We start from the raw sequence: 14,039 nt of genomic DNA, 5'->3' as shown, positions 1-14,039 counted from the left end.
ATTGGAGAGCAGAAATCAAAAGTTTTGGATTTGAGCGCTCGAGTTTAGTTGATGCAATCAGGATTTTTAGAAACATTAAATGTGAAACTAATCTAGATGACAGGGAAGCAGGGGAAAAAGAGAGGAAGAATATTAATTTGTAATACAGAGGGAAAAAAAATTGTAATAAGTTATTAAGGAGGTAGTGAACATGCTGAAAGTGGCTGAAGTGGTTAATCAATCGGATGTGTATGTCAAGAAATATTAATTGTTCTACACGAAGTTTCGTTTAATTGGTCTGGATTTTCGTAGGTTATAAGCTCAACGGACAAAAAGTTAGTTACCCGTAGAGAAACCTTTACAAGAACCCGTTAGTACTGCGTAATTCCGCCCCTGGACTTTTTATCTTCCAGGATCGACTGCAAGCACACTATCTACATCTAATAGAATACTTCACACCGATTTTTTTTTTTGCTTATTATAATCTGAAAGTTAGGAAGTGATACCACATGGTTGTGCAGTTACGTCGCATCTAGGTTAAGCTCGCTGAGTATTCCTTGACATGATTCCACCAAACTGTATGGCTGCTGATGTCGGCATTTTACTCACTGTTCCCAGAGATTCCAAAGATTTCCTTGGAGGTGCAAGTCACTTGGTTTTGCGTACCAATAGAGACGTAATAGCGTGGGGCCGTGTTCAGGAAACCAGTCACGTACTCTTCCAGCCCGATGAACTTTTCTGTTGTCTTTACGCGCCTGTGTGAGCAATGGCCTCTTGCGAGGTGACCGACTCCAATGTTCAGCATGTCGTTCCTGTCGCGATGTTCTAACAGGTTTGGGATGGACCTTCAATCACAGCCTGCAGCCATTCGTGTCGGGTTTTGAAGCGACTTTGATTTACAGTGCCGTGGTACGCACCTTCGGTCCCTCCCAGATAGGACTTACGTCTAGGTCTGCATCTACACGTAGACGGATATTCTGAGAATCACACGGGAATGCCTGACAAAGGGCTCATCAAACCACCTTCACAATAATTCTCTATTATTCCACTCTCGAACGCAAGCGGAAAAAACGAATCCCTGTGTCTTTCCGTGCGAGCTCTGTTTTCCCTAATTTTGTTATGATGATCGTTTCTTCCTATGGAAGTTGGAATCAGCAAAATATTTTCGCATTTGGAGGAAAAATCTGGTGATTGAAATTTCGTAAGGAAGTCAGTACCAAGAATAAGTTATCTGTGCACCGTTCAATCATTTGACCAACTTTGTTGTATGGGAGCGAAAGCTGGGTGGATTCAGGTTACCTTATCAATAAGGTTGAGGTTACGGCTGTGAAAGCAGCTAGGATGATTTCAAGTACTAGTAGATGGGAACAATGGCAGGAGGGTGCCCACAATGAGGAAATCAAAGAAGAACTGATACATTTATAATGTATCAGTCTGGGCGAACAGGCTTAGATGGTGGGGGAGAAGCAAGATTACCCAAGAGACTCATGGGTTCAGCAGTAGAGGGTAGGAGGAGTCGGGGTAGACGAAGGAGAAGGTATCTGGATTCGGTTAAGAATGATTTTGAAATAATAGGCTTAACATCAGAAGAGGCACCAATGTTAGCACATAATAGGGAATCGTGGAGGAATTTTACAAGGGGGACTATGCTCCAGACTGAACGCTGAAAGGCATAATCAGTCTTAAATGATGTGGTAATATGTGAAATTTCGTGAGAAGTTCCCGCGGCAACGAGAAACGCCTTTCCTTTAGTGTTGTCCACACCAAATCCCGTCTCATGTTCGTGACACTCTCCCCTACTTCCTCTTAATTCAAAACGTGCAGCCTTTCTTTGTACTTTCTCGACGTTTTCCGTTAATTCTACCTGATAAGGATCCCACACCTTGCAGAAGTACTCTAAAAAGAAGACTGACTAACGTAGTGTAGGCAGTGTCTTTACTACATCTGTTGCCTCTTCTTAGTGCTCTGCCAATAAAACGCAGACTTTAGTTCGCCTTCCCCACAAGATTTTCTATTTGCTTTTTCTATTTAAGTTGTTCGTAACTGTAATTCCTAGGTATTCTGACGTGTTTTGCGACCAATGTGTTACACCAGTGCTTGTAGTCATATTGAAGAATCCGCCACGAAACACCAACGAACGCAGCAACTTCACGCAACGTACGGCCGTGGGCATGGCCAAATACGATTGCAGTTCTAGATGTTTTGTCAAGTCCGTACATTTATCGATGTTTATGTACAATGTCCGCTTGAAATACAAATTTCTCTCATCGCTACTCCCTTGTGCTCAAAGAGAGGCAGTGTGCGCGTGGTTGACCACATGACTCGATCGCTGCGCCATCTGTAAAGGCTTAAAGATTCAGCTGCGACTGTGCACTAGGGTGACCAATTTTTGTCCGCTGAGGTTGTATCTGAAAAACACCAGTCGAAATCAAAAAAGGAATGTTACAACAGCCAGCGAAAGCGAGAGAAAATTGGATTTATTGGTGTTCCAATGCTTGAATAATAAATAATGTTTACGTTTACATAGTTTCATTGTCTGTGTTACTGAATACAATCAGTGGAAATCATATTGCCTGTCTGCACTTTAAGTAGTGATAATCAACTTTTATTAGGACCTAGGCACAACATGAGAGCTCTTAAAACTCACCCCTACGTATTTCTTCACTCTCAATCACCCTTACTAAATTACACTACTGGCCATTAAAATTGCTACACCACTAAAAAGAAGGCTACACACGAGAAATTTAACCGACAGAAAGAAGATGCTGTGATATGCAAATGATTACCTTTTTAGAGCATTCACACAAGGTTGACGCCGGTGGCGACACCTACAACGTGCTGACGTGAGCAAAGTTTCCAACAGATTTCTCATACACAAACAGCAGTTGCCTGGTGAAACGTTGTTGTGATGCCTCGTGTAAGGAGGAGAAATGCGTACCATCACGTTTCTGACATTGATGAAGGTCGCATCGTAGCCTATCACGATTGCGGTTTGTCGTATCGCGACATTGCTGCTCGCGTTGGTCCAGATCCAATGACTGTTGGCAGAATATGGAATATGTGGGTTCAGGAGGGTAATAAGGAATGCCTGCTGGATCCCAACGGCCTCGTATCACTAGCAGTCGAGATGCCAGGCATCTTATCCGCATGGCTGTATCGGCTCGTGCAACCACGTCTCTATCACTGAGTCAACAGATGGGGACGTTTGCAAGACAACCATTTGCACGAACAGTTCTACGTCGTCTGCAGCAGCATGGACTATCAGCTCGGAGACCATGGCTGCGGTTACTCTTGACGCTACATCACAGACAGGAGCGCCTGCGATGGTATATTCAACGACGAACCTGGGTACAGGAATGGCAAAACAATTTTTTTAATGAATCCAGGTTCTGTTCACAGCATCATGATGGTCGCATCCGTGTTTGGCGAGATCGTGATGAACTCACATTGGAAGCGTGTATTCGTCATCGCCATACTGGCATATCACCCGGCGTCATGGCATGGGGTGCCATTGGTTGCACGTCTCAGTCACCTCTTGTTGGCATCGACGGCACTTTTAATGGACGTTACATTTCAGATGTGTTACCATCCGTGGCTCTACCCTTCATTCGATCCCTGCGAAACCCTACATTTCAGCAGGATAATGCACTACCGCAAGTTGCTGGTCCTGTACGGGCCTTTCTGGATACAGAAAATGTTCGACTGCTGCCCTGGCCAGCACATTCTCCAGATCTCTCACCAACTGAAAATGTCTGGTCAATGGTGAACCAAGCAACTGGCTCGTCACAATACGCTAGTCACTACACGCCATCCAAGCTCTGTTTCACAAAATGGTTCAAATGGCTCTGAGCACTATGGGACTTAACATCTCAGGTCATCAGTCCCCTAGAACTTAGAACTAGTTAAACCTAAGTAACCTAACTAACCTAACACACATCCATGCCCGAGGCAGGATTCGAACCTGCGGCCGTAGCGGTCGTGCGGTTCCAGACTGAAGCGCCTAGAACCGCTCGGCCACCAACGGCCGGCGCTGTATTTGACTCAATGCCCAGGCCTATCTAGGCCGTTATTACGGTCATAGGTGGTTGTTCATGGTACTGATTTCTCAGGATGTAAGCACCCAAATTGTGCAAAAATGTGATCACATTTCAGTTCCAGTATAATATATTTGTCCAATGAATACCCGTTTATCATCTGCATTTCTTCTTGGTGTAGCAGTTTTAATGGCCCAGTAGTGTACATTTGATTGTCTTAATTTGCGACCAATAATCTTCGCTGAAATATGGTGCAAGCTAACCACCGAACTAATTCAGGGAATTTAGTACATTGTTCAAACAGCCTCTACAGGCTTTCTGGGCAGTCCGCCTGCGTGGAGACATCGGGATTTTGCCCCTGTTACAGCGGCCGCACTCACCTTCTGGGAGCGACAGTGCATCATCTCCTCGACCAGCTTCCTGGCGGGGACCTCCTTCATGAAGGCTAGCAGCTCCTCTGAGGAGGCGCCCTGCTTCAGCCCCAGGTGGTGCGCCAGCCGGAACGTACGCTCCGCCACCGGCGCGTCTAGGCTGCCGCGTGACGCCACCGAGCTCTGGCAGATGGCGCGGTGGAACAGGCCTGCAAAGTGTTTCGTGTAGCGTCCCTCACAAGTTCCTCACTCTCCGGTCTGAGCCACATTACTCAGTGCCATCACGTATCTACAACAATCCAGAATTAATCAAGGTCTGCATACACTAAGTAGAGCCAAATGAAAGGGTTGGAACCAGCGCAGATTCAGAAAATATCGTTCTTCATTTTATCATTCATAGGACAGACGATCTCCGGTTGATTCCATATTTCTATATTCCCAAAATGCTTTCCAAACCGTACCTCACAAGTGGCTTCTAACCAGATTAGCTACCTGTGGAGTATCGTCTCAGCTATGCGACTGGATCTGTAATTTCCTTTCGGAAAAGTCGCAGTTGACAGATTTGGTGACACGATAGTCCTGCCCGGCATTCCCCAAGGAAGTGTTATGCGACCTGTGCTGCTGTTAATTTATATAAAATGTGTAGGAGACCACCTGAGCTGACTTTTTTTTTTTTTTTTTTTTTGCAAATCATGCTGTCGTTTACAGTCTAGAACTCACCAGAAGATCATAACGAAGTACACAATGATTTAGACATCGACATGGTGGAATAAGAGGCAACGGACTATTGGCATAGAGGTCCGCCATACGAGTACTAAAAATTTTTGTTGAACCATACAACTTTAGAGGCTGTAGATTCGACTGAAGGCTACGGATAAGCACTTAAATCGGGACCATCCCATAAAATATTTTGTGAATTACTTTTGAACACATTATCCGAAAACTGTCTTGAGCAGCTAAATCGACAGCTAACGCGTAATGGAAATATTTTAGATCTGGTAGCTACGAACAGACCAGACTTCATCGACGGTGTCAGTGTTGAGACAGGTATTACTGATCATAATGTTGTCATTACGACTATGGTTACGAAAGTTAAGAAGTCGGTCAAGAAAGCTAGGAGAGTATTCTTACTAGAAAGAGCAGAGAAGCAGTTGTTAACATCCCACATAGTAAATGAATCGGCTTCATTTACCTCCTGTACGATGGACGTGGAAGTAGTATGGGCAAATTTTAAACACATTGTAAATCACGCATTGGACAAGTATGTGCCGAAAAAGTGGGTTACGGACGGAAAAGACCCACCGTGGTTTAAGAGCGCAATTCGGAGAATTCTCAGGAAGCAAAGACAGTTGCACTCGCGGTACAAGAAAGATCGGGAGAATGAGGACAGGCAAAACTTAGTAGAATTCTGGTTGGGGTGGGTTGTTTGGGGAAGGAGACCAGACAGCGAGGTCATCGGTCTCATGGGATTAGGGAAGGACGGGGAAGGAATTCGTATCACGGAAAACCTGGATCAGGATGGCTGGACGCGGGATTGAACCGTCGTCCTCCCGAATGCGAGTCCAGTGTGCTAACCACTGCGCCACCTCGCACGGTGAAATTCCGGTCTTACGTAAAATCGGTAAGCGGGTCGAAGGCTTCCATCCACTCACTGATTAGACTAGCCTGGCAACGAAAGACAGCAAAACGAAAGCTGAAATTTTAAATTTAGCATTTGAGAAGTCTTTCACGCAGAAGGATCGTACAAACATACCGCCTTTTGAGACTCGTACAGATTCCCGTATGGAGGACATAGTCCTAGACATCCCTGAGGTTGTGAAGCAGGTGAATAGGTTGAAAATAAATAAATCACCAGGTCCTAATGGGATTCAAATTCGGTTTTACAGAGAGTACTCTACTGCATTGGCTCCTTACTTAGCTTCCATTTATCGCGAATCTGTTGCCTAACGTCAAGTCCCGAGCGACTGGAAAACATCGCAGGTGACGCCTTTATATAAGAAGGGTAGAAGGACGGATCCTCAAAATTACAGACCAATATCCTTAACATCGGTTTGTTGCAGGATTCTCGAACATATTCTCAGTTCGAATATAATGAATTTCCTCGAGACAGAAGTTGCTGTCCATGCATCAGCACTGCTTTAGAAAGCATCGCTGCTGCGAAACGCAACTCGATCTTTTTATACATGATATCTTGCGAACCAGGTATCATATGGATGACATTCCTTGACTTCCGGAAAGCGTTTGACTCGGTGCCCCACTGCAGACTCCTAACTAATGTACGAGCATATGGGATTGGTTCCCAAGTATGTGAATGGCTCGAAGACTTCTGAAGTAATAGAACCCAGTACGTTCTCCTCGATGGTGAGTGTTCATCGGAGGTGAGGGTATCATCTGGAGTGCCCCAGGGAAGTTTGGTGGGGCCGCTGTTTTCTATCTACATAAATGATCTTTTGGATAGGGTGGATAGCAATGTGCAGCTGTTTGCTGATGATGCTGTGGTGTATGGGAAGGTGTCGTCGTTGAGTGACTGTAGGAGGATACAAGATTACTTGGACAGGATTTGTGATTGGTGTAAAGAATGACAGCTAACTCTAAATATAGATAAATTTAAATTAATGCAGATGAATAGGAAAAAAATCCCGTAATGTTGAATACTCCATTAGTAGTGTAGCGCTTGACACAGTCACGTCGATTAAATATTTGGGTGTAGCATTGCAGAGCGATATGAAGTGGGACAAGCATGTAATGGCAGTTGTGGGAAAGGCGGATAGTCGTCTTCGGTTCATTGGTAGAATTTTGGGAAGATGTGGTTCATCTGTAAAGGAGACCTATTCTTGAGTACTGCTGGAGCGTTTGGGATCCCCATCAGGTCGGATTGAGGGAGGACAGAGGCAATTCAGAGGCGGGCTGCTAGATTTGTTACTGGTAGGTTTGATCATCACGCGAGTGTTAGGGAAATGCTTCAGGAATTCGGGTGGGATGAGACTGATGGAGGACATCGAAGTAGCACAGATAAGGGCAGACCGTTCGCGGGTTGAGGTGGGAGTCGTCATAATAAATGTGTGTCCAACTTCCCCCTTCCGACTGCCAAAACATATGTTTTCTCTGTTCTATAGATGGGGGATGACCATGGTGATTAAAATAAGAAAAATCAGTGCGTGCACGCACGGAATGATGTATATTTCTTTTCCCTACGTGCTACTAAAGAATGAATGAGTAAAGAATTTGGAAGTGGTGCTATGTACCCTCTGAAAACATGTGTGACAGTTGCTGAGTAATCAAGTTGATATAGTTGAAAATTTTCCGTCAGTCCAACTGAAGCATCATTAGAAGTACTACATATATGAGGGTTGGAACTTAAATAGTGACAACTGCTGTTTACTCACAACCAATACAAAGGAGTTACATGTTTTCACCTGTTACTGTCCTTCGAAGTAGTCACCAGCTTTGTGTAGAACCCGTTTCCAGCGATGTGGAAGTCGTAGTACACCGTTAGCAGAGCCTGTTCTGTTGGTGGTGGGAATGAAGCGATGTACTGCTTGTCGAATCCCTTGAACGGCTCTGAAGCGAATGCCACGAAATGGTTCCTTCATCTTCGGAATAAAATCAAAGTCACAAGGAGTATGGTGGATGGTACAGTACTTTCCAGTCCCATCGACCGAACAGAGCAGCCACACCTTGCGCTGTATGCGCCCGCACGTTGTCATGCAAAATGATGGGTGGGTTGCGCAGAGAGTGTCGCCGCTTCTTTAGCAAAGTTGGTCGCAGATGATGCTCCAAAAACGAACAGTAATACGACTTAAGTCGGTGTAGCTTTGATTTAATTCAGAAGATGGACTACTTCGTGGTATTCGATACCGAACTGTTCCAGAGATTCGACAGGCAGTAGACCGCTCCATTCGCACCATCAACAGAACAGGCTCTGCTAACGGTGTACTACGCCTTCCACATCGCTGGTGACTACTTTGAAGGACAACAAGATGTGCAAAAATATAACTTTATCAGTTGTGGAATAAATAGTTGTCACTTTTTAAGTTCCAACCCCGTGCATCGCAAGCTGCATATGATCACTGAAGGAAAGACGAATTCGTCAGAATCAAACTTAAAGGCAGAGCTAATTACAGTATCACATTGAACATATGGCAAGAAATAACTAAAAATTCTCCGGAAGGTCCCAAACTGAAACCTTTGTGGCAGAAATTATAATTTCAGCTAACAAATGAAATTGCGCACTTTTTACTGGCCATGGCTCCTCGTTAAGGGAAAGGAAAATTAGGCTAACGTCCCCTCAAGGACGATGTCCTTAGAGACCTGTCGCAAGCTGTGTTGGGGAAAGATGAGGAAAGGAAACCGGTCGTGCCCTTTCCCAGCGTACGCTTTGCTTGTGCATAGACCAGCAGAAAGAATCAGAGGAAAACAAATAGGCTGTAATTGCCAACCCTTCAGCACAATGTTCAAAGAAAACTCCACCGGTCTGGTAAGCTGAATAAAACGAGTGACATCTGAAGGAGGTGTTACGCTGGCCACACGTCATCCACTGTGCGTACAGCAGAAACTACCTGCGTGGCATTCATTACCGGAATGCAGCCGGCAACCTGGGGCCACAACAGATGGGCTGCATCTGACAGGCATTATGTCCTGGCTCCAGGAATTCACGGATCTATTCGTAACACCTCATGTAAGTGTAACTGAACTGCTCTGTAATTCAATTTCAGCTGTCTAAGTTCGTGCGTAGTGACAGGGTATGGGGTTCGAAAAGTAGTAGTAGTATAAAGTCGTAGACGAAGTACCCCTTGCCATGATGCCGGATGCAGTGATCATGGTTTAAAACTTAAAATCTTGTCAGTTGCCTGTTTAGGTACTAGGTGTCAGGCTTTTGTAGAAAAACGATATTCATAAATATTCTCGATTCTTGTAGAGGATACAGGTCACTAATACATTATATAATAGTGAATAGACGAATACAAGATTAAGTGCAAAATACAAGAATGTGCAGAAGATTTACTATCTTAACTGATCAATACCTTTTAATGAGTTAAATTGACACTTTCACTAAATGTAAGCAGTAGAAATCTTACCACACTAAAACAAGAAGAGGTTACAAGTATATTCATTTCAGGATGAAGTATTAATAGCATACATCAGAATTCATCAAAAAAGGATTAGAATAGTTAGCTGCTCGGGGCATTACTGAAGAAGATTGCACAGATATTCAAAAAGCAATATATAAAGTTGAAAATGATGGGTTAAGATGAGAAAAAATACCACTGAAGGCGTGGATTACAAATTTCCTCAACAAAAATTGAGCATGCATAACAAGAAAAAATAAAGCTTATAAAGGATATCTCTCATAGCATACCCATAAAAACAAATCTATAAAGACAAAAAGTATTACACAAAAGTAATAGTGAGAAGAGCCCATCAGCAAGCCCCTGATAGGTACATCATTGACATAGAACATGATACTCATGGCCATCAGTAGATAGCATGTAAGGCTTTAAAACATTAAACTAAATAGAGAAAGATACAATTCATTTGAGCAATATTATCAACGGTGTATGGTTTAATTATTATAAAAAATCTATGGTACGACCCTACGATGGAAGAGAATACAGAAAAAGATCCAAAAATAGAAGTAAAAGGCCTGAATGACAAAAAACCCACAGCAGTTTTGAAAACTGGCATCAATCCAGAATTAATTAAATATGGAGCGTCATCTTTACACCTTATATTGTTAAAGCTGTGTAAGAAGTGGTGGGTGCAAAATGATGTACCATAAAATTGGAAGAAGAGAAAAATAGTATCAATGAACAAGAAATGAGAAAAATGTGTGAAAACTGCAAAGGGAGAAGCATCGTTAACACAACATTTAAGCTCTATGCAAGTATTTTAAACACAAAGCTAAAAAAAAATAAAAACAGTATTTGCTAGTGGAGGAAAGGAATAAGACTGATATAGAAAGGAATTATCAACAACTTATTCATTTGGTTGAAAACTTTGTTGAAACTTAAATCATTTTGCACACTGGGTGCCAAGAAAGCGAAGCATCAGTAAGAGGAGGAGAAACTGAAATGCAGCTTCACGGGATATGACGTTATTTCAGAGATTACAGAATCTAATCATATTTACAAAGAACTTGGCAATATCAACTCACATATCACTATGACGTTGCAACCCCTCTGGCGGCAATGAATGCACTGATTTGGTTGGGAAAGATATAAAATCCGTTGTCTCCTCTCCTGAGGCGTTCTGTCCCACAGCTTTTGTGATTCGTTCTTGATATCCGGGATACTGGCGCAGTGACAGAGTTGATGTCCAATCTCGTCCCACACATAGTGCTAGGACAGCTCTGATGATATTGCTGGCCATGCGAGTAGCTCACCGTCACACGTACATTCACAGAAACATGTGCCATCTCTGAATAAGCATTTCCCAGTTGCAAAACCTAAACTTCAATGTTGTCACTACTCTCACATGACGGCAACCTGGGGAGAGGTCCCTCTCTACAAATGTTCTGAAGATGCACATCGGTGTTACTCGTGGTGTAAGGTGTCAGGCAAATCCAACACCTTCCATGAAAACCCTGACATGATAAGCAAATCCAGTAGTATGTCACATAGCTCCGAATAAATCGTGACATTAAATTAATCAAAGTAATACGAGTAACTAGTGAGCAAATGGAATACCACAGACTAACACAAGAATGCCTAAATTCATGTCATACCTTCCCACCGTGAGACAGACGCAGTTCCGAGAGGAGAAACGAGAACAGAAGCCGAGAGCAGAACCGTGTTAAGCGAGAAGGCCCTACGATAAGGGAGGGACACCCACGTCGCCAGCTAACCGCTACGACCACACCACCCGCAAGTTTTTAGCGTGAGACTTTTTCGCGTCTCTGTTACACCGCAAACTTAAGAAAACACTGCCCCACCACGAAAAGTTTAACGTTTCTCATTGGATAGACAGAATTTTTGTAGGCGGAGCTTAAGGTTAACATTGAGACCCTGATTGGTCAGATGAAAACACAGCCAGATAGTTTTTTTCAAGCCAACTTCGGTAAATTGTAGTAAGGAGAAGTTAAGAGAGAGTTGCTTCCGAGAGGGCGAGCTGGACGGAGCTGCGCCGGCCGCTGCCCCCTGACGAACACCGACAAGGTAATGAACGCACGCGATGCCGCATTTTTGAGCGCATAAGGCTTCACTCAGAACTGCAGAAGTCTCATCTGTTACACCCCCTTTTTGCGTAATACTAGTGTCGATAGTCAACTAAAGCTCATGGTGTTCACATTTGCCACTTGAAGTAAAAATCTGAAACGCGATGATTTTTCTGTTATATAGTTATTGAGAAGCCACATCAGCCACTGTAATTTACGACAAGTTAGATAAGAAATTAAAGATAATTGAGGGTCTCTGTCGACCATTTTGATAATTTTCTCTCTTGTGAAACTTAATTTAAACCTAGATTATAGATGTGATATGGCATAGGTCATCTTTCGATCCTTTTTAGAACTTTGAAACCCATTCAGGGAATATTCTTTCACATTTTTGTTGAACGCAGTTGGTTTTTACCATCCTGTATTAAAACATTTCCTTTTATCGTTTTGTGAGTAGAATAAAATTTCCAATGGTAAACTTGACTGCTTTTTCGACGTTATTTTACCAGCTAACTAAAAATTGGAAAGCCTTGAACCCCTTCCACTAAATTTAGTTAGTTTTAAGATTCCTTTACAGGGAGTGCAGTGGAGCTGACGCTGAAATCATTAAGTATTTGGTTGTATCATCGCTAGTCTCACTGAACTCTTCTGAATTTTACATGTCATGTGTGGTCTGGCGTCTCCTTACCAGCAACAAGTCCCGGGTTCAAACCAGTCAATTCCCCAAAAAACACGCTCAGACCGTCGTTGCGCGAAAGTGGTAGGGAGACACGATATAGAACAAACAGACAACGCAGAATGTTTAGAGTCTTTCTTGTATGAGCAGCCATTGAGTATGACCTCAGATCGCCTATGGCAGTGATTAAGGGAACTCTGAAAACACAACTGTTACTTCGCGAACATCCTGCGTATGAATCCGTAGGATGTCCACGAAGTAACCGATGTGTTGTCAGAGTTCCTTTAATCACCTCCAGAGGCGACCTGAGGCCATACTCAATGGCTGCTCATACGACAGAGCCACAAGTGACACCGTTGTGCATCTTCAGAACATTGGTAGAGAGGGACCTCTCCCCAGGTTGCTGTCATGCTCACCAACGATGGCCATTCGCAGTGGCACAAATCGCGATTCATCACTGAATACAATGCTATGCTATTCATCAGCAGCCTGTGCTACCCGGTCATGCTAACAAATGCAATCATTTGTTTTGTGGTGACAACAGCGACCTAAGCTTGGGATGTTAATTCCCGTGTCCAGCTGCTGTAGTCTCCAACGAATTGTGTGGGGTAACTCAAAACGTTACTTGGAGTCCTCTGATTTTGCTTGGATGGCAGGCGAAGATGTGAAGCGGTTCGACGTTCATAGTATGGCACTCCTTTGATCTAGTGGTCATAGATGGTGGACTGGGACCTTTATGACAAGTATGCCTGCTCTGACGTTTTCATGCAATTCAACATTGGGACAATCACCCATTCGCATGTCCCAAAAATATGGATATTGCAAGTAGGAGAGCTAAAAACTTTTTAAAACCAATTCTACCTTCTGCGCACTCACTGACCTTGAAATAATGACGTTATCGAAGATCTTGAAGGTTGCATACAAAAAAGAAGACAGTTAATGACCTATGTACACAAAATATCAACAGATCTCTCCCGTCTACCCCTCCCCATTCTCCTTCCAGTATTTTACCAGCTATTAAATTGGAACATTATGGCGGCTCGGGAACTGCATAGTGAATGGCTGTTTTGCGTAAATGATCAGTAAAATATTGGACTGTGACTGGGAGATATAAATATGTGTTTGATCATAATCTCTGACTGGCCAAGGAAAGTGGCTTTAGAAGAAGATGAAATATGCTGCCAAGTGAGGTACGCAATGACTGGGTGTGTTGTTTTAATGGTTGGTAAAATACTGGACTGTGATTGGTGAACAAGGGAGGGGAATGATTATTTAGGAGAAAATATAAAAATTCAGTATATGAAGAAGGCGAAAAGCAGTACAGACGTCAAAAAAAAATTGAGATCGACAGGAAGTGCAAAATGGCTAAGCAAGGATGGATAGAGGACATATGTAAGAATGACGAAGCATGTATCACTACAGGTAAGAAAAATTAAAGAGACCTTTGTAGAAAAGAGAACCACCTGTATGAATATCAAGAGCTCAGATAGAAACCCAGTTTTAAGCAAAGAAGGGAAAGCAAAAAGAAAGGAGCATATAGAGTGTCTATACAAGGGCGATGTACTTGAGGACAAAATTATGGAAATGGAAGAGGATGTAGATGATGAAATGGGAGAAAATATACAGCGTGAAGAATTTGACAGAGCAGTGAAAGACCTAAGTCGAAACAAGGCCCCTGGGAGTAGACAACATTCCATTAGAACTACTAATAGCCTTGGGAGAGCCAGCCATGAGAAAACTCTTCCATCCCGTGAACAAGATGTATGAGACAGGCGAAGTAATTTCAGACTAAGAATATAGTAATTCCAATCCCAAAGAAAGCAGGT

The 14,039-nt window shown here is 43.2% G+C and overlaps 1 protein-coding gene across 3 annotated transcripts in view; it reads right to left on the bottom strand.

Annotated features, from left to right (window-relative positions):
• The window catches only part of LOC126236510 (esterase E4-like), a 90,977-nt gene that overhangs the window by 38,007 nt on the left and 38,931 nt on the right, over window positions 1-14,039 (bottom strand). For all 3 annotated transcript variants that reach the window (XM_049945875.1, XM_049945874.1, XM_049945872.1), the window contains exon 5: window positions 4,394-4,593. In XM_049945875.1, the coding sequence (XP_049801832.1) occupies window positions 4,394-4,593 (200 nt within the window). The remainder of the gene's footprint in view (window positions 1-4,393; window positions 4,594-14,039) is intronic.

The sequence above is a fragment of the Schistocerca nitens genome, chromosome 2 (genome assembly GCF_023898315.1).
Source record: "Schistocerca nitens isolate TAMUIC-IGC-003100 chromosome 2, iqSchNite1.1, whole genome shotgun sequence".
Classification (NCBI taxonomy): Eukaryota; Metazoa; Arthropoda; class Insecta; order Orthoptera; family Acrididae; genus Schistocerca; species Schistocerca nitens.
This window is presented reverse-complemented; position numbering and strand designations above follow the sequence as displayed.